Source organism: Ahaetulla prasina, chromosome 4, assembly GCF_028640845.1.
Source record: "Ahaetulla prasina isolate Xishuangbanna chromosome 4, ASM2864084v1, whole genome shotgun sequence".
Taxonomy (NCBI): domain Eukaryota; kingdom Metazoa; phylum Chordata; class Lepidosauria; order Squamata; family Colubridae; genus Ahaetulla; species Ahaetulla prasina.
The window spans coordinates 46,853-70,818 of record NC_080542.1 but is presented as its reverse complement, the minus strand read 5'-3'; the positions used below and the strand labels follow the sequence as shown (position 1 = coordinate 70,818).

The 23,966-nt window shown below is 52.0% G+C and overlaps 2 protein-coding genes across 4 annotated transcripts; one reads left to right on the top strand and one right to left on the bottom strand.

Moving 5' to 3' along the window:
• Positions 1-6,315: 6,315 nt before the first annotated feature.
• TAF6 (TATA-box binding protein associated factor 6) lies at positions 6,316-18,502 on the bottom strand. 3 transcript variants are annotated; one of them, XM_058180405.1, is made up of 14 exons: positions 18,083-18,502; positions 17,917-18,003; positions 17,666-17,819; positions 16,775-16,852; positions 16,535-16,654; positions 15,786-15,928; positions 15,330-15,407; positions 8,352-8,453; positions 8,058-8,240; positions 7,897-7,971; positions 7,684-7,809; positions 7,332-7,505; positions 7,038-7,244; positions 6,318-6,969 (listed from the first exon to the last, which is right to left on the bottom strand). In XM_058180405.1, the coding sequence occupies exons 1-14, from the start codon at positions 18,413-18,415 to the stop codon at positions 6,589-6,591; spliced, it is 2,241 nt and encodes a 746-aa protein (XP_058036388.1). In that variant the 5' UTR covers positions 18,416-18,502; the 3' UTR covers positions 6,318-6,588. The 3 variants fall into 3 exon arrangements, with proteins under 3 accessions (XP_058036390.1, XP_058036388.1, XP_058036389.1); XM_058180406.1 differs by having other exon boundaries at positions 6,319-6,969; positions 16,775-16,831; XM_058180407.1 differs by lacking the exon at positions 17,917-18,003 and having other exon boundaries at positions 6,316-6,969.
• MBLAC1 (metallo-beta-lactamase domain containing 1) lies at positions 18,414-19,061 on the top strand. The gene has a single exon (XM_058180242.1). The coding sequence runs from the start codon at positions 18,414-18,416 to the stop codon at positions 19,059-19,061; it is 648 nt and encodes a 215-aa protein (XP_058036225.1).
• The last annotated feature ends 4,905 nt before the right edge of the window (positions 19,062-23,966 follow it).

Sequence of the window (23,966 nt, the reverse complement as noted above, 5' to 3'; positions counted from 1 at the left end):
CCGCCTTGGCCTGCAGCCAAGAGTCAGCTTTCTCTGCCCTAAACATTGGCCTCATTCCCTGGCCTCCCTGGATATCTCTGCTGACCTTAGTGGCGCAAGGCAAACCCACCCCCACCCCCCTTTGAGAGAGTTTGCTTGTGGGGAATGGGAAAGAGACCCTCTTTGCTACCACACCCCCCAGGGAGCAGCTCCAAAGATTGAGAAGTGGGAATAAATTTGGACCAGAAGTTGCAGCTCTTTCTGTGAATAGGATAGACTTGGGGTGTACTCCCTTGAAGGTGTGTGACACATGGACCCCTGGTGTTCTGGGCTGGAGATTTTGCAAGGGGAAGGGGCTCGATGCTAGGCCCCCCTTACAGCATCTGATAGTTCATGGGAAGCTGGCCAGCTGGGCCATGGGGCAAACCTGTGGCTCTTGGAGCAATGATAGGTTGCTATCGGTTCAACCCGGATCAGGCGAACCGGTAGCAGCAGCAGTGGGAGGCTCTGCCCACCCACCCGGACATCTCTGTGAATGCACAGAAGTGTCACACGTGCGAGTGAGCGCCAAGCGCCCACCAAAACGGTAGTGATAGGATTTGAATCCCACTACTTTCTTGGAGCCTGAAGCCGAGTACATCCAGAGGGGGAACGGCACAAGAGGAAGTGGCAGCTAGGCAGGCCCCATGCTTGGCAGAGGGACGGAAGTGCATTCACTCTTTCTAAACATGTAGCTGCTCCCTGCAGTTTGGGGAGAACACCACTTCTCCACCACCCATCATGGCAGCTGCTCCTGGCTGGAGAGAATCTGCCTCATGGCAGGGGGATACCTTGGCATCTTTGAAAAGAAACAGAAATCATGGTTGCTGGGCAGAATGACTCTGTTCTTTCCAGGATCAATGGCCTTGGGAGCAGTTGCTGTGGAATATGAGCCTTGGGGTAGGAAGAGGGAGCCAAATGGGCACTTTGGGAAACTTCTGCATTTATTGCAATCACAGGCTCTTTCTGTATGCCCACGGAATGGTCTCCAAGGCCAGCAAGATGGGCCTGATTCTTTCTTGCCAGAAGTGTTGCAAGAGATGACATGAAGAAGGTTTAATGGGTACTCCCAGCCAGGGAGTGGGATTGGCGAGGAAAGAAAGAGGCCTCCCTGTCTGCTGCTTCTTCAGCAGTGCTGCTGCTCTCCCGAGACTCTCCCTTGTTCTTCTTTGGGGAGACTTGAAGCAGCTGCTGCAGCACCAGCACCAGCACCAGCACCAGCACCAGCACCAGCACCAGCACCAGCACGGTAGAAGGCAGAAGAAGTCTTTCAACAAAATCAGCAGAAATTGCTTGCAAAAATGTGTTATTAACTTCATTAAGGATGAACAGAATTTATATATTTATCACATTCTTATACTACAGAATAGTACAAAATACAACCGTAGAAGGGTGCAGTTTAGAAAAATTATAAAGAGAAATCTAATTTTAAACTAGGCCAGCTTTTAAGATCATATTTGAAAGCTTCATATCCAAGTATCAATTTTTTAAAAATTTCATTTTTGTGTGTGGCAGAAACACTTCTGTGTAACTCAGACTAGTAAAAAGCTGGCAAGTGCCCCCAAAGCGGGCATTAGGAGGAGGTGTCAGGGCAGGTGACTAGAGGACAATTGTTTGGTGGCTGCCATGTGTCCTTCTGAGTGTGCTTCCTAATAGCAGCCCCCTGCCCTTTCTCTCCTGCCCAATATTCTGCAAATATTGTAGCCTGAACCATCCATCTGGAAAGAACAGGCAAGACACTTCTGGAAAAGGGGCAGGGAACCCCAACCTTACCCTCTAGTCTGCATTGCCTGCCTGCCTACTGCGCAGAGGGGAAGGGGAAATGCATCTTTGGGCAGAATGGGAGTTGTGTGTGGACTGCACTGTCTTCAGGGACATCCTTGCCTGTTTCCACACTCACAGAGCCAAGAGGTCAGAGCTGGTGCAAAAGGGTAGAAGCCAAAGCAGGGCTGGGAGTCACTGGCAGTGGCAACACCTGTGCACCATGCTACCAAAATGCAGGTGGGCTGATGGGTCAGCAGTATCAGAAAATGGACCTGAAGCAGGGGTGAAATGCTCCCGGTTCGGAGCGGCTCACGCGATCCGGTAGCGATGGTAGCTGCTGGTTCGGAGGACTGGTAGCAAAAATCCCTGGCCCCGCCCTCCCTGCCTCTGCTGAGCCGCACCATCAGCAGAGGTTTTTTTTTTAACTTTTAAAAGCAGGTCTTTCAAACATGCTTTTAAAAGTAAAAAAAAGCCTTTGAGGATCCTGCCCCTTAGCTGAGATCGGCAGAGCCTTTAAACTAAAAAAAAAAAATTTTTTTTAAAGGCTCCTCTGGCAATCTCACCTGAGTTCCTCATCAGCAGAACCTTAAAAAAACATGTTTTCTGTAGAAAACATGTAGAAAACTTCCTTTTAAGAGATTCTAAGGCACTTACCTGATTACTGATCGAACGCATGGCTTTTTTCCCAGCCCGAAAGCCCCAGTTTCACTTTCAGCACCAGACAGAATCAGTTGCTTAGCTAATCTATTTCATCACTGAGCAACTAATGCTGGCTGGCTTGGCTGGCTGAGGAACTCTGGGAATTGAAGTCCACAAACCTTAAAGTTACTAAGGTTGGAGATCCCTTATCTAAAAAATATAAATAAAATAAAATAATAAAATAAAATATTTGTGCAGTTTTCTGAGATTTGGTGTTTCTGTAGTGTTTCACTCTAACTACACAAACACACAAAATCTCAGAAAGCTGTATGTGGTATTGTGTGTGTTGTGTTGTGTGTCTGTAAAGTGTGAAAGTTGGTTTTTGAGTTTTTTGTGGCTGTGTGAAGTGTGAAGTGCGAAGTGCAGCTGCAGCTGCTTTTACATTGTGTGTGAGTCAATTGTGTTGTGTGTGTGTAAAGTGTGAAAGTTGGTTTTTGGTACCTCTTATTGTTTTTATACTTTATTATTTTTATTATTCATTGTTTTTTTTTCATTTTAAATTTTTTAATTTCATATCTTCAAAAATTACTGTACATTAATAATCAATCCATGTATCATTTCCCCCCCCTTCCCCCCCTCCTCCCCCTTCCCCCCCCCCAGACTTCCCAGAGCAAATACCGGGTATTATGACCAACAATCACAAGCTAAAGTATACAAAATATACATAACCTCCCACCTTTAAAAATTTCAAACTTTAGATCCCCTCACAATAAAAATAAAAAGATAGGAAAGAATAATAAAAAAAGAAAAGAAAAGAAAAGAAGCAATACCAACTTCACATATTACTTCTTCTTACAGTCCATTTTTAAAATTAATCCATCTTCTCAAATTCAATTTTTTTTCCACTTGTATATTCCTTCAAATTTCATAAGTCCATTTCTCAAATTACAGTCCATCTTCTCGAACTCAAAATTTTTATCACATATATTTCTTCAATTGCCATAACATTTAATGTCCGTTCTTCTTACAGTCCATTTTAAAAAAAATTATTTTTATTTATTTTTATTATTCATTGTTATTGGCCATGCTCACCCAGTCATCTGACCACCAAGCCATGCCCACCAATTAAGCCACACCCACCAATTAAGCCATGCCCACAGAACCAGTAGGGAAAATTTTTAGATTTCACCCCTGCCCTGAAGCCAGCATGGAGATGGTCTTGGGAATTCTCCTTCTTCGCAGGTAGGTGCTTGGGGCTGGATGAAGGAGGTCACACCCAGACTTTAATTTCTGGGGTGGGTGGGATGGAGGGCAGAGTGCCAGGAGGTGAGAAGGAGAGACATGGCCAGAGGTTGCTCCCCTCCCCGAAAAACCGAATCTGTAGGCAGTCCTGAAGTGTGAGGCCAGCTGGCTTCTTCTGCACTGCCTCTTATTATGGAGGCTCTGCCTTCCCAGAGGATGGCTGTTACTCACTGCTAAGGCACCACCTCTTCCTCCTCCCCCATGGGTGTACCCAGCTCGTTCCAAACTCTGCAGCCACCCTCATGTTTCCCTCAAAAGGTATTTGTAAATAATCAAATTGTGTGTGTGTTAGGATTGTTTGGAAAAATCCAGTCAAAAGTAGTATATATCTGACCCCTGATCCCCGAATGTTAGCTTCTGTGGGGTTTGCCACCTGCTCAGGCTCACCTTGTCAGAGTTAGGGTGGGCCAGCTTCACGACCCTTGGCACTTGCATAAGGGGGAGGGGGAACTGGCACAGCAATTGCCAGTTGGAGCTGGGGGCTTATTGCAGGAAGGGAAGAAGAAAGCAGCCCAGGAACTGCCTGTGCTTGGTGTAGCACTCAAGGCAGGTGCAGCAATAAACTGTGTCATGAAAATTCTGTTAACCAGACAACACAGCAGATTAGAGGGCGTGTGTTTGGCGGAGGAAATCTCGGTTCCACACAATCCCAGGTGATCTGAGGTTTTGGAGTGCTGGTGTAAATTAACTTTACTCCTGGCGGGGCCTGATGAGCACCGGGATTTAACAAAAGCTGGTTCTACTTTGACAGAAGCCAATCCAATATGGCACCCCAAAAAGCAGAGACCCTAAGGGCCCTCTCCCATTCCTCCATCTGGTGGCCATGGAGGATGCTGGAGCTCAACAGAAGGTGAAAGAACATGGAGATGATTAACCTCCAGTAGAGTTTTTTTGACTCGTTCAGCCTCTGCTCCCCCACCCCGAGGCTCTGGCCTGATGCATCCGGAGCGATTCTCTGACAGCTGCACGGCCAACCGCACAGTCCGACGTGACGAAGCGTGGGTCGGGGGGCCAGCCAGTAGGGCCTTTCCGGAAGGGAAGGGTGCCTCGAAGCCGTCTTTTCAAGAGGCTCCGCCTGCAGGCTCGTAAAACCGGGGAGGAATCGGGAAAGCAAGGAGGACCGAGAGCGGAGGGTCGAAGCTCGCAAGGGCTCTAAGCGGGCCTGCCTTCTTCCCTGTCTGGGATTTGCCGTGGGACTTTTCCAGGGGTCCCACTCCAGCGGCCCTTGTCGGGCGCGTGAGCCGGCCCCGTCCCCTCCCCTCCTCTCCCCCTGTGAGCTGTTGCGGCCTCACAATGCCTCCCCCCTCCCACTTGGCGCTCCAGCCTCACAAGAGAGCGGCCATCTGCAATCATGTCCTGGCAGCCGAGCCTGTGCCAGGAGGTGGGCGACGTCGTGGCTCGGCTCTTGGCCGGCGCGGTGCTGCTCTGCGTGGTCAGCAACGCCGTCTTTCTGGTGAGGAAGGGGCGCGGGCGGGCGGGCGGGTAGCGAGGGACCCCTCCCGCTCGCCTTGCAAGAGAGGGGCCCAAGGAGCCTCCTTCGAAAGGGGAAAGCTCCTCCGTGTCAGCGCGCGTGCGGCCAGGCCCCGACGCGCCGTTCGCTCTCTTTCCAGTTCTACCTGCCCTCCAGGCGCAGTCGGGGTTCGGAGGGTCGGTGCCAGGCGCTAAGGAGCGAGAGTCGTCAGTGCGCCGATAGCCGAGGTTTGGGAGCAGGGTAACCATGCGGCTCGGGGGACGGCGGGGAGAAAAGCAGGAGGCGGGAGCTGCAGCCTTGCCGGCGGAGAGAAAAAGCTCCGACCGACAGAGCCGGCAGAAGGGGCGCACTGAGCTCTCCGGCATCCTGGCCTCTTTCCCTCTCCAGAAGGCGGTCAGGCCAGCCAGCGCGCCTCACCTGCGGAGCAGCGGAGCGAGACCCCCTCGACGGACCGCAAACGATCGGCGGCGGGGCAGAGAAACGGCAGCGGTCCCAACGGCTGGTTAGGCCCCACGGCCGCCCGGCTGGAGCAGAGAAGGAAGCCGATGGTTCTCTTCGTCCCCTAACAGCAGCTTCCCAGTCGCGCTTCCCAGGCAGGGGGCAGCCTCTGGCCTCCCGCCCCCGATAAGCCGGCCCAAACAATCGCTGTCGCCCGCCGGTTACACAAGGCGGGACTTGGGAAAAGCGGGTCGTTTCCGAGTCAGCGAGAGCTTACCGCTGGGCTCCCCCGCGGGCAGTAAAGGCGCTACCAGCAAAGGCCGGGATGGCTATGTGTCTGTCAGCCGCGGGGGAGGGACGTGGAAGAGTCTGCCCACCAGCCTGCCCCCTCCAGGGTTTGCCCTCCTCCAGAGCCAACGCTGGGGGATTAGCTAACCCCAACGGGTGCTTCGGTTTCTAGCCTTCAGGCAAAGACTCTACCCCCACCCCCACAACTGAAAAGGTTGGGGCTTGGTCTTTAGCAGCAGCAACATGATCCTGACTAGGAGGGAGGAGAAAGCTTGGCCTGGCCCCTCCCTGCAAGCCTGAAGTTTGCCTTGACCTCCTGGATCCCACACCCTGTAGCCCCCTGTGCCAGAGCAAAGACCTTCTCAGCTCTCTCACCACTCAGGTCATGCAACTATTGAACAGACATGTTTATTAGGCACTGGAAAGTATTTACAGCAAATGTATTTTGTGGAAAGCAGCGGAAGGACCACCCTTGCTACTCCTGCAACATAGAAACCCATCGCTCTCTTTCTCTCCAATTTCACACAGGCGGGCAGGACAAAGGGTCAGTCCTGGATGCAGGGCAATCTTTGCCCACAGAGGTGTTCTCTCACAGTATTGAGACGCTGGGGCGCAGAAATGGAGCCCCGGACTATCCCATGCCCACCCTTAGATGGCACTGGTAAATTCTAGAGGGGGGGCTGTGGGGACTCGGGCACCAAGCCTTGACCCCCATTGGTGGCTTTGGAGAGGAAAGCAGTGGCACTGGTGGTGGTGCTGGTACCACCTGGCAGCTGGGGGCTGTTGCTGCGTTCCTGTTTGAGGGGTCCGCTGGCGAGTCCTAGGCTGGACGGAACAGAGGACGAGGGGGAGAGCTGGGAGGCCCCCCCTTTGCCCTCTGTGGCAGGTGGTAGAGAAACCACAATGTACTTCTGGACGCTGCCTGAGATGGGGGGGCTGGGGGCTGCCTGCCCACTAGAAACCAACTTCACAAGGGGTTGCGTGCTGGGCACGGTGCTGGTGACGGGCGAAGTGGAGGTGCTGGCTGGGCCACCGCTGAGTGTGAACACCTGTGAGAGCATGAGGAGGTCAGAAAAGAGCCAGTCTGCCTACCACCCATCCCTGACCCCTAACATACCTGTTGGGAAGTGGAGGTGCCAGAGGCGGAAGACATGACAATAAATTTGGTGGGTGGAGGTGAGGGCTGTGTTGGGGTGGCCGGCCGTGTTGAGACGAGGGTCTGCACAGGGAGGGTGATGGAGCCAGGGACCTTGATGATGCTGGGTGCCCGTGTAGCACTGCTGCCTCCCTGGGCTGCCTGGGAGAGGGTCAGTGTCGGACGGGGCTGTGCAGAGAGGAGAGGAGATGATGATTAGTTCTGCCTCTTGCCACACTTAGGAAAACCAGGGCAGAGGAGCAACGGGCAATTTACCTGGGTGATGGTCAGCGTGGTGCGGTTCACCTGCTGAGCCTGCACGGCTGCCTGGGCCCGTGCCTTCACCACATTGGTGCAGAGCAGGGGGCCCAAAGCGCCATACTCGGCTCGATAGGCCTCCTGGTTATCCGGAGGGGGACGCAGCTTGGCTAAGACGGGAGCACAGTGCTTCTGTGGGGTGGGGGTGAGAAAGGAAAAGATATGTAGGAAAACTCCCAAGGAAAGAGCACCACCCACCCACTGCGGTGCACGAGTGCACCCTTTTATCCAGAGGGCAAGCAGGCTCCCTCCGGATGAGACAACTCAGCCTCTTCCTATGGACTGCTTGTGGGAGGATTGCCTTCCTTACCAACAGGAGACTCTGGACGTGGTCAGCCCCAATCTTGTCAATATTGCTGACCACAGGACCTTCCAGGATACTGCGGACACGCTCCCCCTCCACCTGCAGCCGCGGCAGGATGAGTGTCTTGATCACCTGAAGAGAAAGTCGGAAGCAGTCTGGACCTCTGGCCAAGCTGGGCCAAGAGGACCCGCTTGTGGTTCCACCTGGACATAGACTCACATCAGGCCCCAGCTCTGCCAGGCCAGCAATGGATCCATACCGCGTGGTCCAGGGCGTCTTCTCGTCCACCCAGCTCTGGTGAGCAAAGGAAGGGGAAGAGGCGTGAGGAGCAGAAGGAAAGCCAGGGTTGCTAAGTGCCCTGGACCTCCCCAGGCCCTCACCTTAGTGAAGGTTTTGGTGATGCGTGACTGGATGTTGTTAGTGGTGGTGCTGAAATTCTTGCAGATTTGGGCAATGAGCCGAGCAGCAAAGTCTCGCAAGGCCCAGTGGTTGTCAACATCTGGTCTGAGGCAGAGCTGGCGGCTGACGATGCAGGTCATGACTGCTGGGATGATCTCGTGCAGCTGCAGCAACAAATAGGACCGCAGATGCCCATCAATGCCAGTCCCATCTCCCCACCCCCCACCCCCGGTCCCAACCCCTGGCCCGGTGCTAGAGAAGTCTCTGCTGCTCACATATTTCTCCAAATACAGGGTTGGATTGTCCATCAGTGCCTTGACCATTCGCATGAGGTAGATCAGAAGAGCCAGATTGTTCTGCACCACATTGACCCGCACCTGGAGGGGCAGGAAGGTGATCATGAGGTCAGTTTCCTGGGAGATGCTGCTCCATGTCCACTTTCCCCAAGAAAAGGTCTTTCATCTGGTGGAAGAGGCCGAGGAGCTGGCCAGGCTCAGTCCAGGGCGGTTCCAAGGTGCCATCCAGCACTGGTGGATAATCCTTCTTGTGTGGTCTAAACTGCCTGGATGCTCAATGCTGGACTGGACAGAAGATTGTGATGAATTCTAAATATGAACAGGTCTGTGGAAAACTCTTAAAAATATCACCAGTTACGGCAAACCTCCTTCCCAGGCTGAAGGAAATCAACAACTGGCAGATGACCTGAATGGGTTTAACTGCAGTTTTGAAAGGAAAGTACAGCCACGTATCTCCACAACCCCCATCCCAGATATATCAACAACAGCCAAGCCTCCTGCAACTGACCCCATCTCAGATACATCAACAGCCGCCACACCTCTTGCAACTGACTCCATCCCATTGGGTTCACAACCCCTGGTGATCAGAGAAAAGGAAGTGCAAGATCTATTTCACAGACAAAAGCCAGGAAAAGCTCCAGGCCGAGACAAGATAACTCCTTGCTTAAAAGTCTGTGCTGACCAATTGGCCCCCATCTTCACCCGAATCTTTAACAAATCGCTAGAGATGTGCCATGTTCCTTCTTGCTTCAAATGCTCCACTATCAGCCCAGTGCCGAAGAAGCCCTCCATCAGGGAACTGAATGACTACAGACCAGTTGCTCTAATATCTGTAGTCATGAAAACCTTTGAAAGGCTAGTGCTGTCCCACTTGAAAACCATCACAGATCTGCTGTTAGACCCCTTGCAATTTGCATACCGAGCAAATAGATCAACAGATGATGCTGTTAATATGGCTCTGCACTACATCCTACAACATCTTGAGTCTCCAAAGACCTATGCAAGGGTCCTTTTTGTAGACTTTAGTTCAGCATTCAATACCATCATTCCAGACATTCTTCTAACTAAGCTAAACCAGCTACAGGTACCGGAACAGACTTGTAAGTGGATCACAAGCTTCCTAACAAACAGGAAGCAGCAGGTGAAGCTAAGCAAGATCACATCAAATACCTGTACAATTAGCACAGGGGCCCCCCAAGGCTGTGTGCTCTCCCCACTTCTCTCTGTATACCAATGACTGCATCTCCAATGATCCATCTGTTAAGCTACTGAAGTTCGCAGATGACACAACAGTGATTGGTCTCATTCGAGACAATGACGAATCCGCATATAGACGAGAGGTCGAACGACTAGCCTTGTGGTGCAACCAAAACAATCTGGAACTGAACACACTCAAAACCGTAGAAATGGTGGTAGACTTTAGGAGAAACCCTTCCATACTTCCACCTCTCACAATACTTGACAACACAGTATCAACAGTAGAAACCTTCAAATTTCTAGGTTCTATCATATCGCAAGATCTCAAATGGACAGCTAACATCAAAAACATCATTAAAAAAGGACAACAAAGAATGTTCTTTCTGCGCCAACTCAGTAAGCTCAAACTGCCCAAGTGTTGTGACCCAGGTTCTTGGACCCGGACTCCTGGACTCCTGGACTCGGATGATTCAGAAAGTGAGGGAGAAGACCTGGCAAGCCCTGCTTCTCTTGAGCCCTCTCCCTCCCTGGCACCCACTCAAAGGGAGGAGGAGGGGCTGGCAAGGCCTGATTCTCTGGAGCCTTCTTCTGATTTGGCAACGCCCCAAGAACAGTTTTGGAGTGATGCAAGACTGCGCAGACGTGACCAGCACGTGCAGCAGAAGCAGCGTTGGGATAAAGCCAAGTAATGATTGTCATGCAGTGACATCTGCAGAGACTATAAATAGGAGGCGGGACTTCCTGGTTTTTTGTCTTGGACAAAGCAATGAATTTGCGCAGGCAAACTATCAATGGAGGGAAGAATATATTCGTGAGTAATTCTGGCCTTATCTATAATTTCCTCGTTATCTCCAGAAACTTGGCAGGCCCGTGGGTAGACGTGGCCAGGACATTTATCTATGTAAATAAATTAGAAAAGGAGGCCTCTGACTGACTCTTTGCTGGGAGTATTGGGGGGAGGGAAACAGAACACCAAGGAGCTGCTGATCCAATTCTACAGAGGAATTATTGAGTCTGTCATTTGCACCTCTATAACTGTCTGGTTCAGTTCTGCAACCCAACAAGAAAAACACAGACTTCAGAGGATAATTAGAACTGCAGAAAAAATAATTGCTACCAACCTGCCTTCCATTGAGGACCTGTATACTGCACGAATCAAGAAGAGGGCCGTGAAAATATTTGCAGATCACTCGCATCCTGGACATAAACTGTTTCAACTCCTACCCTCAAAACGACGCTATAGAGCACTGCACACCAGAACAACTAGACACAAGAACAGTTTTTTCCCGAAGGCCATCACTCTGCTAAACAAATAATTCCATCAACACTGTCAGACTATTTACTGAATCTGCACTACTATTAATCGTTTCATAGTTCCCATCACCCATCTCTTTCCACTTATGACTGTATGACTATAACTTGTTGCTGGCAATCCTTATGATTTATATTGATATATTGACCATCAATTGTGTTGTAAGTGTTGTACCTTGATGAACGTATCTTTTCTTTTATGTACACTGAGAGCATATGCACCAAAACAAATTCCTTGTGTGTCCAATCACACTTGGCCAATAAAAATTCTATTCTATTCTATTCTATTATTGAGTCTGTCATTTGCACCTCTATAACTGTCTGGTTCGGTTCTGCAACCCAACAAGACAGACACAGACTTCAGAGGATAATTAGAACTGCAGAAAAAAACAATTACTACCAACCTGCCTTCCATTGAGGACCTGTATACTGCACGAATCAAGAAGAGGGCCGTGAAAATATTTACAGACCCCTCGCATCCTGGACATAAACTGTTTCAACTCCTTTCTAGACCGGTATGCCTTGTGCATGGTCACTCATGCTCTCGTGACATCTCGGCTGGACTACTGCAATGCTCTCTACATGGGGCTCCCCTTGAGGAGCACCCGGAGACTCCAGGTAGTTCAGAATGCAGCTGCGCGGGTGATAGAGGGAGCCCCTCGTGGCTCCCACATAACACCTCTCCTGGGCAGACTGCACTGGATACCTGTGGTTTTCCGGGTGCGCTTCAAGGTTTTGGTAATGATCTTCAAAGCGCTCCATGGCATAGGGCCGGGTTACTTACGGGACCGTCTGCTGCCACCGAATGCCTCCCACCGACCCGTGCGCTCTCACAGAGAGGGACTCCTCAGGGTGCCATCGACCAGGCAGTGCTGACTGGCGACGCCCAGGGGAAGGGCCTTTTCTGTGGGGGCTCCCACCCTCTGGAACGAGCTTCCCCCAGGACTTCATCAACTTCCTGACCTTCGGACCTTCCGCCGCGAGCTTAAGACACATCTATTCATTTGCGCAGGACTGGACTAGGGTTTTAAATTTTTAATGACTAAATTTTAGCTTTGGTTTTAAATTGGGTTTTACTATTTATATCTGATTTTAAATATTTGGCCTTTATAATAAGTTTTTTAGTTGAATGTTTTATTTTGTATATTTCTGTGTTTTTATATGGCTGTACACCGCCCTGAGATAGGGCGGTATAAAAATATAAATAAATAAATAAATAAATAAATAAAATAAATAAATAAATAATAAAACCCATTTAAAACCAAATTTAAAATTTAAACATTTAAAAATTTAAAATTCTAGTCCAGTCCTGCGCAGATAAATAGATGTGTCTTAAGCTCGCGGCGGAAGGTTCGAAGGTCAGGAAGTTGGCGAAGACCTGGGGAAGCTCGTTCCAGAGAGTGGGGGCCCCCACAGAAAAGGCCCTTCCCCTGGGTGTCAGCAGTCGGCACTGCCTGGCCGACGGCACCCTGAGGAGTCCCTCTCTGTGAGAGCGCACGAGTCGGTGAGAGGCAGCAGACGGTCCCGTAAATAGCCCGGCCCTATGCCATGGAGCGCTTTGAAGATCATTACCAAAACCTTGAAGCGCACCCGGAAGGCCACAGGCAGCCAGTGCAGTCTGCGCAGGAGAGGTGTTACGTCGTGGCTCCCTCTATCACCCGCGCAGCCGCATTCTGAACTACCTGGAGTCTCCGGGTGCTCCTCAAGGGGAGCCCCATGTAGAAAGTATTGCAGTAATCCAGCCGAGATGTCACGAGAGCATGAGTGACCGTGCATAGGGCATCCCGGTCTAGAAAGGGGCGCAACTGGCGAACCAGGCGAACCTGGTGAAAAGATCTCCTGGAGACGGCCGTCAAATGGTCTTCGAAGGACAGCCGTCCATCCAGGAGGACGCCCAAGTTGCGCACCCTCTCCATTGGGGCCAATGACTCACCCCCAACAGTCAGCCGCGGCTACAGCTGACTGTACCGGGATGCCGGCATCCACAGCCACTCCGTCTTGGAGGGATTGAGCTTGAGCCTGTTTCTCCCCATCCAGACCCGTATGGCTTCCAGACACCGGGACAACACCTCGATAGCTTTGTTGGGGTGGTCCGGTGTGGAAAAGTACAGCTGAGTGTCGTCAGCGTACAGCTGGTACCTCACACCGAAACCACTGATGATCTCACCCAGCGGCTTCATATAGATATTGAACAAGAGGGGCGAGAGAATCGACCCCTGAAGCACCCCACAAGTAAGGAGTCTCGGGGCCGACCTCTGCCCCCCCGTCAACACCGTCTGCGACCGATCGGAGAGATAGGAGGAGAACCACCGATAAACAGTGCCTCCCACTCCCAATCCCAATCGATGGTATCAAAAGCCGCTGAGAGGTCTAATAGGACCAAGGCAGAGGAATAACCCCTATCCCTGGCCCTCCAGAGATCATCCACCAACGCGACCAAAGCCGTCTCAGTGCTGTAACCGGGCCGAAAACCGGACTGGAACAGGTCTAGATAGATGCTTTCCTCCAGGTACTGGGGTAGCTGACATGCCACCACACTCTCTACAACCTTCGCCGCGAAGCGAAGATTGGAGACCGGACGATAATTACCTAAAACAGCTGGGTCCAGGGAAGGCTTCTTGAGGAGAGGCCTCACCACCGCCTCCTTCAAGGTGGCCGGAAAGACCTCCTTCAAGGCGGCCGGAAAGACCCCCTCCAACAAAGAAGCATTCGTAATCCCCTGGAGCCAGCCTCGTGTCACCTCCTGTGCGGCCAGCACCAACCAGGAGGGACACGGGTCCAGTAAACGTGGTGGCATTCAACCTACCCAGCAACCTGTCCATGTCCTCGGGAGCCACAGAGTCAAACTCATCCCAAATAGTCTCAACAAGACGGCTCTCTGACATCCCACTTGGATCTACCCAATTTTGGTCCAGGCCGTCCCGAAGCTGAACGATTTTGTCGTATAGATAACTACTAAACTCCTCAGCACGTCCCTGCAACGGGTCATCCCGCTCTCCCTGTTGAAGGAGAGAGCGAGTAGCCCGAAACAGGGCGGCCGGGTGGTTATCTGCCGACGCAATGAGGGAGGAGACGTAGCAACGTCTCGCTTCCCTCATTGCCACTAGGTAGGTCCTAGTATAGGACCTAACTAGTGTCCGATCAGCCTCCGAACGACTGGACCTCCAGGAACTCTCTAGGCGTCTTCTGCACCAAGACAAATTTATGCACCAAGACAAATTCCTTGTGTGTCCAATCACACTTGGCCAATAAAATTCTATTCTATTCTATTCTATTCTATTCTATTCTATTCTATTCTATTCTATTCTATTCTATTCTATTCTATTCTATTCTGTTCTGTTCTGTTCTGTTCTGTTATCCACAATCATTCTCAGTCGCTTTCATGTGTAAACTCAAAGGGTAATCTGCTCAGTAACACACAACACTGGTTGTGAGATAAGACTATCCTTAACAAACTAGATACAAGAACAGTTTTTCCCTGAAAGCCATCACTCTGCTAAACAAATAATTCCCTCAACATTGTCAAACTATTCACATTAGGCTGCATTACTATTGCTATTGGTCTTTTCATCATTCCTGTCATCCATCTCCTCCCACTTGTGACTGCATAACTGTAACTTTGTTGCTTGTATCCTTGCAATTTGTATTGATATTGTTTCCTAGTATGATTTGATTGCTTATTGTACCGTATGACTGTCATTGGGTTTTGTGCCTTGTGATTCTTGACGAGTGTATCTTGTCTTTTTATGTACACTGAGAGCATTTACACCAAAGACAAATTCCTTGTGTGTCCAATCACACTTGGCCAATAAAGGATTCTTTTCTCTTCTCTCCCTATTCCTATTTCATACAAATTGACCCATCTTTGCTTCGGGGGTTCCCAACTAGGAGGTCCTCCACATCTGAGCCGAGGAATTCATAACCAAGCTACATCTCAGAGCCAGAACATTGGCCCAGAGGGTGCATAGAGGGTGCCAGGCAGCACCCTTCCCAACTGCACCCTTCCCCTTGCTCTCCAAGGCTTGAGCAATGCTGTGAAGAACAGCTTTTTCTGCCTTGGCCAAAAATCAGCTCAGGAGATCAGGGATTCCGCTGCAGGGTTGCTGGCTTCCAAGCGTCTTCAAGCAGCTAGTTGGCAACCTTGGGATCCCCAGGTATTCAGGATCCTCCCAAGAATCCACAGGAGGAAGGGGTGATTTATTACTAAGAGCTTAACAGCAGGCAGAACTGTTTCCTCCTCCTGAAGACACTCATATGTAGGTTGGCTCGGTGCAACTCTTCCTGCCTCCAAGAAATTGGGACAGCCCCCCCCCCCAAAGCACCTGAAGGCACAGACAGCCACAGACAGCGAGGACACAGAACTGCCTCATCCCTCAACCACCACCTGTGGCTTGGTGCCATAGCAAAGATCTGGCAAAGGGAGCAGGAGCCCCCACCCTTTCTCCTTACCCCTTCAGAAATGAATGTGCTGAATCGAGGTAACATCTGGTAAAGCCCGGGGTCTGTGGCAATGCTTTGAAGGGCTTCCTGGGGAGAGAAAAGTAGGGGGAGGGGAGGGAGATAAGAGCTGAGGGAGGGTATTGTGGAAAAGAACGTATGTGGACTACCCCCTCCCTCCCCCACCACCAAAAGAGTGTTGGCAAGAAGCCTGGCCAGTTCCAGGGGAGATGATCAAATGCCACTTTTCAGGCAGGCGAGGGAGATCCTACCCATGCCTGTCAAAGGCCAAAGGATAGGAAGCTGGACTTGGCAGAGGGTGGTATCCAGAACCTGGTCTGCAGATGCTCCCCAGGCCATCTCGCCTTAAAAAGGTGCACAACTGCCGTTTTCTCCAGCGTGTGAGCTACCCGAGGGTGAGGGGAGGGAACAGCATTGTCTGCAGATGGAGTAGTCCTGGCTGCTCACCGCTCGCTTTGCTTCACAAGATCCCACACAGGCTTCGGTGATCTCCTTGTAATACAACTGTTGCTCCACAGAGAGCTCGTGGATGCTGCGTGGTTTCAACTTCAGGGGGGCTCCTTCTAGAAGGGGCCCTTTCTTCTCTTTGCCTGTGCAGATGGAGAGAATGTAAAGATGGGCTCTGAGTGTACATTATCATCATCTCCCCTTCCTATTAAGAGGGATCGGCCAGGGGCCACTGAGAAAACGCACAGCCTTAGCCCATGAAGCACGGCCACAGGAAGCCAATAGTGCATGGCACATTGTCAAGCAGAAAGCAAAGTGCTCAATGCCCAGCACGGCCACAGGAAGCCAATAGTGCATGGCACATTGTCAACCAGAAAGTACAGTGCCCAATGCCCACCGTGATAGACAAAGGTTCCTCCAGGGATGGGAGAGGAGGAGGAAGAGGGCTGCTGCTGACCTGGGGAGATGCCTGCTTGCTCCCATCTCTATAAAAGGCTTCCTGACCAGCACTTGCCTGCCACTCCTCCATGGAGCCCCCCTCCCGACACAGAGGTTTGAGCCAGATTCTTTGCCAATAGTTTGCAGGCCCTGGCTGGAATGGTCAAGGGTGACCACTAGTATTTTCCTGAAGATCCAGGGAGAAAAAAAGTGCCTCACTCTGGGATGCCCAGTTCTCCGCAGGTGCCAAGCAAGGGGGCTTAATCTTTGCCCCTTGCTCCCCATCCTGCCTCAGCCATGCTCAGACTGACCTTTGCTATCGGCTGGGGTGGCGCTCTGTCCTTTGCCCTTGAGAGCACCCTCCTCCTCCTGGCCCGGCTTGGCTGCCTTCAAAGGCTCGGTGGCCTCGGCTTTCTGCTGCTCTTTGGGGGCTATGAAGAGAAGAGATGGACTGGAGGTCAAGGTCAAGCAGCAATGGCTGCCAAGTCAATTCTCTTGTTTGAGGTAGGAAGCTGCCTGCCCTGCTTTGGAAACCACGGTTTATCACTCACCCGGGGGTGGATTTTCTGGGATCGCCGGTTGAACTCCCTCAATGCTCAGCCAGTGTGCTATTAGAAAAAAGGGAGAAGCTTCAAAGAGAGGGAGAGCTCTGTAACGCTGCCAAAAAGAGACCAAGCCAGGATTTTGCAGGCCCATAACGGCTTGCAAAATCCTGGCTTGGTCTCTTCTTGGCAGCGTTACAGATTCAAATTGGAAGACAGGTTAGGGAGGAGAAAAGTTAACAGCTTATAAATAAACATAAAGCAGCACAAAATCCAGGATACTTCAATGCCTTCCGGTTTGGATGCTTCTACATTGGCAGCTGCTCTGCTCAACAGCCAAATACAGCTGGATGCTGCGTGTGCCACAGATCCTCTGGCTGTCACCTGCCCTCTTGCTGTGGCCAAAAGAAAGGTGGGGAGGAGGAACCTCCAAGAGAACAGAGGAGCCTCGCTGCACACCATGCTCTGATTATAGTACATCCATTGGGGCACCCTCCCCAAACACATACATATAGATCGCAAGAATGGGTGTCTGCCAGCCCATTTCCTCAAACGGGAACTTTCCCAGGAAGGCAAACTGGGGTAGCCCATTTGCTTGATGGCTGTGGCCCGTTTCCAGCTGGTTCCCTACAAGGCCGCTATGGACTCCCCCAGGGGAAAGAGAATACACAGCATACAAGTAGGTTGGCTCCCGAGGAGGGACACTGCGTTCCATCCCCTGGGGATGTTAGAAGCAAAGCAAAGTCTCTAATCAAGACTGGAAATTGGGAGACTTTCAGATCTGGGAGTGGGGGGGAACCTCTGCAGCAACCAACAGCGCCGTCCCAATTTGCACAAGGCATTTGGTGGCTGGAGTCGGTGTTCGGGTGGTGCTGTGGGAGTCCCCGAACGCCCCCTCACCCTTGAGGCAAACGTCTAGGGGGACGCGGGGGAGGGGCGTGTTGATGATGTCGCTCAGGTCCATCTCCTTCTCTTCGTAGAAGTAGAGCTCGCGGCCTCCCCCGCTAGCGTAGCGGAACGGGATGAATTCCTGCGTGTGAAACCCGTAGAGCGGCTGGAGGAGGAGGAGAAAGAGCAGAGACGGATGAGTGAGACGGCGCCGCGGTCGCCCGCCTCCCCCACGCCCGACCCGCTCCCCCATCCCATGGCACCTCCACGTTCTTCAGCTTCAGGGCCAGGTCGACGTCGCCCATGGTCAGCAGCTGCCGCTTGCCCATCCGCATGAACTTCAGCGCGTCCTGTGGAGAAGGAGCCGGTGGGCGCCGCAGGGCGGGGGCGGGGCCCCCCGCGGAGGTGGACCCCCCTCCCTCCGCCTACCTGCGCGATCTCCTTGATGCGGTAGCTGACCTCGTCCGCCAGGAGCTGGCACGTCTCCTCGGGCACTTGCCCGATGCCCACCGACTCGGCCACCACCTTCATGGACTCGGTGGACAGCTGCGCGCTGCCCACCTTCGGCTTCTTCTCCTCCGCCATGGCCCGCGCCGCCACCCACCAGCGAAGCCGGTCATTGGCCAGCCGAGCGCGGCGCCCGGCTGACGTCACTAGGCGGCGCCGCCGGGCTCGGGCGGGGCACGTGCGGTGTGTCTCCGGCGGTCCGAGGCTGACCTGCCTCCCCTTCGGGTCTCCCGCGCGATCCGGCGGCGGCTCCATGGCGAGGCGACGGCCAGCCCCGATGGTCCTGCCCGGCTGCCCGTACTCGGTGTCGGTGGTGCAGGAAGGCTACTGCCGGGCGCAGACGGACGGCTCCACCCTGGCGGACGGGACGGTGTCGCTGGTGCTGGGCCCCCGCCTGACCCTAGTGGACACGGGCGGGCCCTGGGCCCGTGAGCGGCTGCTGGCCGGCCTGGCGGAGCGGGGCGTGTCCCCGGGCGACGTGGGCCACGTGGTGTGCACCCACGGCCACTCGGATCACACTGGCAACCTCAACCTCTTCCCGTGGGCCGAGCTGATCGTGGGCACGGACGTCTGCCAGCCGGGGGGCCGCTACCTGCCGACGGGGCTACGCCAGGGCGCCCCCTATCCGATCCACGCGGGGCACCTGGAGGTGCTGCCCACTCCCGGCCACACGGGCAGCGACGTCAGCCTGTTGGTGCTGGGCACTTCCCTGGGCAGCGTGGTGGTGGCCGGAGACCTTTTCGAGCACCAGGACGACGAGGGGGAGTGGGCGGCTCTGAGCGAAGACCCCGCCCGACAGGCCGAGAGTCGGGCCCGCGTCTTGGCTATCGCTGACGTCATTGTGCCCGGCCACGGGCCCCCGTTTCAGGTGTTGAGGGAGGGAGCCGGTGGGGCGAGTTGATGGCGGCACTCAATAAAGGGTTGAATTGAGGCGAGTGGTGGATCTTTCCTGACTGGGGGAGTCGTTCATTAGCCCCTTAAAGCAGCTGGGCTTGGAGACTCCCATCAGGACAGTTGCTGACTGAGGGGCACTATACCTTTTCTGGGACTTTTTCAGGCTCAGGTTCCATAGCAGAAACCAGTAATAAAGCTTGGCTCGTGGCCCAGTTGAGGGGAAATGAAGTTATCTGCTGGCTCCTTGAAATGATGGTCAGGTCCAAAATGACAACGTATGACCAGCTAAATAAAGAATTGCAGCTTTTGGCCAGACTTGGGTTTGGATATCACATCTTTTGTTGTGGGGATTGCAAGTCTGGGATCCCTTTGGATAATGTTGCATGCAACTTGGCTAAGCGCAAAAGGATTTAAGGATAGAAGTGGCATGTAGGGAACGATCAGGAGAATAGATTTAGCCTTGGCTCATCTGTAGAGACCCTCTAGATGTGCACTTGGAGGACAATGTCCTATTTGGTGGTCTGGATGGGTCAGAGAATGCTGCATCCTCCCACTAGCATATAAAATGGGAGCAAACCAGGGGTGAAATGCAGCAGGTTCTGGAGAACCAGTAGCGGAAATTTTGAGCAGTTTGGAGAACTGGTAGCGGAAATTTTGTGTAGGTCAGAAAACCGGCAAATACCACCTCTGGTTGGCTCCAGAGTGGGGTAGGAATGGAGATTTTGCAATAGCCACATCTACAGAACCTGTAGTAAAAAAGTTTGGATTTCACCACTGGAGCAAACCCCACTCCCTCCTAGCACTGGTAATGAAACAACTGCAAAAAAACAGCCAAGTTCAGAGCACCCTAAGGAGCCCACAGTGCCAGCCTCTACTTTGCCCCCAAGCTCATCGGACTCCTCTGCTGTGGCAGAGGCAGTAAGAAGAGAGAAGCAGCTCCATTGAGAACCCCACTCCCCCAATCGATCTTCCCAGGGAAACTGTATTTTTCAGGGAGGTCTGCCTGGAGGCAGAGGAAGAATAGAGCTGGAAGGAACCTTAGTAGTCTTCTACTCCGGTCCCTGCTCAAGCAGGAGATCTTGTACCATTTCAGACAAATGACTGTCCAGTCTCTTCTGAAAAACCTTCAGTGATGAAGCACCCACAACTTCTGAAGGCAAGCTGTTCCTGTGATTAATTATCCTGTTGGAAATTTCTCCTTAATTCTGGGTTGCTTCTTTCCATGATTAGTTTCCATCCATTGCTTCTTGTCCTGCCCTCTGGTGCTTTGGAAAATAAATTGACCTCCTCTTTATGGCAGCTTCTCAAATACTGGAATACTGCTATCATGTCTCCCCTAGTTGATCTTTTCTCTAGACTGGCCATTATCCAATTCCTGGAACCATTCTTCATATGTTTTAATCTCCAGGCCTTTAATCATCTTGGTTGCTCTTCTTTACACTTTTCTTAAAGTCTCAATATATTTTCTGTAATGTGACCAAAACTGGATGCAGAATTCTAGATGCAGCTTTATAAAGCGGTATTATAATACTTCACGTGATTTTGATTATATGCCTGTTTATACAACCAAGGATTGTATTAGCTTTTTTGGCTGCTGCCACACATGGCTGGCTCATGTTTAATTGATCGTTCACTCTAGGACACAAAGGTCCCTCTCATAGTTACTGTTTTTGAGCCAGGTTTTGCTTAATCTGTATTTGTACCTTTGGTTTTTTCTTCCCAAGTGTAAATCCACATTAAATTTCATTTTGTTGGATAGGGCCTATTGTTCAAGTTTGTCAAGATCTTTCTGGATCCTGAGCTTGTCATCTGGGGTGTTGGCTATTCCTGCCAGCTTAGTGTCATCTGCAAATTTGATGAGTTCGCCTTCTATTCCCTCATCTAAGTCAGATATTGAAGAAAACTGGGCCTAAGACGGAACCTTGTGGTACCCTACCGCTTCTCTCCATGTAGATGTAGTACCATTATGGACTACTTGTTGGGACTGGGGGATGGGCCACTGAATTCCATCTGGACCCTTTGCCTAGTAGGTTTGTCTGCAAGTATCTGTGGGCAACAGACCTGCCTCAACTTGGGCTTCTAAGTAAAAACAAAGCTTAAATCCATTTGTTGAGAAAAGTAGTTTACCAGAAGACAAGTGAATTGCAGTGGTGTAAATCCAGAACTGAGAGTGCACCAGATTTCTGCCAGTTAACTTCCCTCCCTTGGTCAGTTCCCATTGTTTATCTCTTATTGTCCAATCATATTTAAACCAGCGGTGACATCCACCTACCTTCACTACCGGTTCGGGAACGGGAGCGCATGGACCTTTTCTGCACATGCGCAGAGCCTTCTGTGTATGCACAGGTTGTCAAAAATGGGACGTAATGATGTCTCGGCGGATGGACAGAGCCTCCTGCTGCCAGCATTACCTGTTCACGCGAGCCAGATGGATCCGGCTGGATTTCACCACTGATTTAAACAAGATTGGAAACGGTCACTCTACGTACTGGCATTCTTCTCCCAGGGAGAGGATGTGAACACTTATTTATTTATTTATTTATTTATTGGATTTTTATACCGCCCTTCTCCCAAAGGACTCAGGGCAGTTTACAGCCAAAGATAAAAACATAAACATACACAAACATTAAAAATTTCGTTAGGCTAGCCCTGCCCGATGAAATAACAGAGTCTTGAGCTCGTGTTTGAAAGTTCGGAGGTCGGGGAGTTGACGCAACCCCGGAGGTAACTCATTCCAAACGGCAGGGGCCCCCACAGAGAAGGCCCTCCCCCTGGGGGTCGCCAGTCGACACTGTTTAACTGATGGCACCCTGAGGAGGCCCTCCCTATGGGAGCGCACAGGCCAATGGGAGGCTGTTGGTGGCAGTAGGCGGTCCCGTAAGTAACCTGGTCCTGTGCCATGGAGCGCTTTAAAGGTGACAACCAACACCTTGAATTGAACCCGGAAGACCACTGGCAACCAGTGCAGACTGCGCAGGAGAGGTGCTACATGGGAGCATCGCGGTGCTCCCTCTATTACCCACGCAGCCGCATTCTGGACCAGCTGGAGCCTCCTGTTGCTCTTGAAGGGGAGCCCCATGTAGAGAGCATTGCAGTAGTCCAGGCGGGAAGTGACAAGGGCATGAGTGACCGTGCATAGGGAATCCCGGTCAAGGAAGGGACGCAACTGGCGTATCAGGCGCACTTGATAAAAAAAAAACCTGGTGACGGCCGTCATGTGTTCTTCAAAAGACAGTCGATCATCCAGGAGAACGCCTAAGTTGCGAACCCTCCCCCGGGGGGACAATGATTCGCCCCCAACAGTCAGCGATGGAACAAGGTCTATCTAGACCCGTTCCAGTCCGGTTTCCGACCCGGTTACAGCACGGAGACGGCTTTGGTCGCGTTGGTAGATGATCTCTGGAGGGCCAGGGATAGGGGTTGTTCCTCTGCCCTGGTCCTATTAGACCTCTCAGCGGCTTTCGATACCATCGACCATGGTATCCTGCTGCGCCGGTTGGGGGGATTGGGAGTGGGAGGCACCGTTTATCGGTGGTTCTCCTCCTATCTCTCCGACCGGTCGCAGTCGGTGTTGACAGGGGGGCAGAGGTCGTCCCCGGGGCGCCTCACTTGTGGGGTGCCGCGGGGGTCGATTCTCTCGCCCCTTCTGTTTAACATCTACATGAAACCGCTGGGTGAGATCATCAGTGGTTTCGGTGTGAAGTATCAGCTGTATGCGGATGATACTCAGCTGTACTTTTCTACACCGAACCACCCCAACGAAGCTATCGAAGTGCTGTCCCGGTGTCTGGAGGCCGTACGGGTCTGAATGGGGAGAAACAGGCTCAAGCTCAATCCCGCCAAGACAGAGTGGCTGTGGATGCGGCATCCCGGTACAGTCAGCTAAATCCAGCGGCTGAACATCGGTGGCGAGTCATTGGCCCGATGGAGAGGTCCGCAACAGGCGTCCTCCTGGATGAGCGGCTGTCTCTAGAAGAGCATTTGGCCGTCTCCAGGAAGCGTTCTACCAGGTTCGCCTGGTGCGCCAGTTGCGCCCCTTTCTGGACCGGGATGCCCTATCACGGTTACTCACGCTTTTCGTGACGTCTCGCCTGGATTACTGCAATGCTCTCTACATGGGGCTCCCCTTGAGGGGCATCCGGAGGCTACAGTTAGTCCAGAATGCAGCTGCGCGGGTGATAGATGGAGCCCCTCGTGGCTCCCATATGACACCTATCCTGCGCAGACTGCACTGGCTTCCTGTGGCCTTCTGGGTGCGCTTCAAGGTTTTGGTGACCACCTTTAAAGCGCTCCATGGCATTGGGCCGGGTTATTTACGGGACCGCCTACTGCGACCGAATACCTCCCACCGTCCGTGCGCTCTCACAGAGGGTCTCCTCAGGGTGCCGTCAGCGAGGCAATGTCGTCTGGCGACGCCCAGGGGAAGGGCCTTCTCTGTGGGGGCTCCCACCCTCTGGAACGATCTACCCCCCGGACTTCGTCAGCTTTCGGACCTTCGGACCTTCCGCCGCGGGCTTAAAACATACTTATTTAATTGTGCAGGACTGAGCTAGATTTTAAATTTTGGGTTTTAAATTGGGTTTTATTTCTATTTTTAATTGGACGGGCTTTAGAATAAGTTTTTTAAATGTTTTATATTGTATTTATATTCTATTTATCTGTTTTTAGTGCCTGTAAACCGCCCTGAGTCCCTTGGGAGATAGGGCGGTATATAAATATGATTAAATAAATAAATAAATAAATAAATAAGCTGGCTGTACCGGGAGGCCGGCATCCACAGCCACTCTGTCTTGGACGGGTTGAGCTGAAGCCTGTTCTTCCCCATCCAGATCTGCACGGCCTCCAGACACTGGGACATCACTTCAACGGCTTTGTTGGGGTAGTTAGGGGTGGAAATGTATAGCTGAGTGTT

What these genes read in the sequence shown, in the direction of transcription:
- TAF6 (XM_058180405.1), bottom strand. Translation starts at nt 18,415, where the DNA reads ATGGAGCCGCCGCCGGATCGCGCGGGAGACCCGAAGGGGAGGCAGGTC. An exon ending in GCATCAAGGAGATCGCGCAG is followed by an intron (nt 18,004 to 18,082) that starts GTAGGCGGAGGG and finishes CCTTCTCCACAG; the next exon opens with GACGCGCTGAAGTTCATGCG. An exon ending in TCACCAAAACCTTCACTAAG is followed by an intron (nt 7,972 to 8,057) that starts GTGAGGGCCTGG and finishes TTTGCTCACCAG; the next exon opens with AGCTGGGTGGACGAGAAGAC.
- MBLAC1 (XM_058180242.1), top strand. Translation starts at nt 18,414, where the DNA reads ATGGCGAGGCGACGGCCAGCCCCGATGGTCCTGCCCGGCTGCCCGTAC.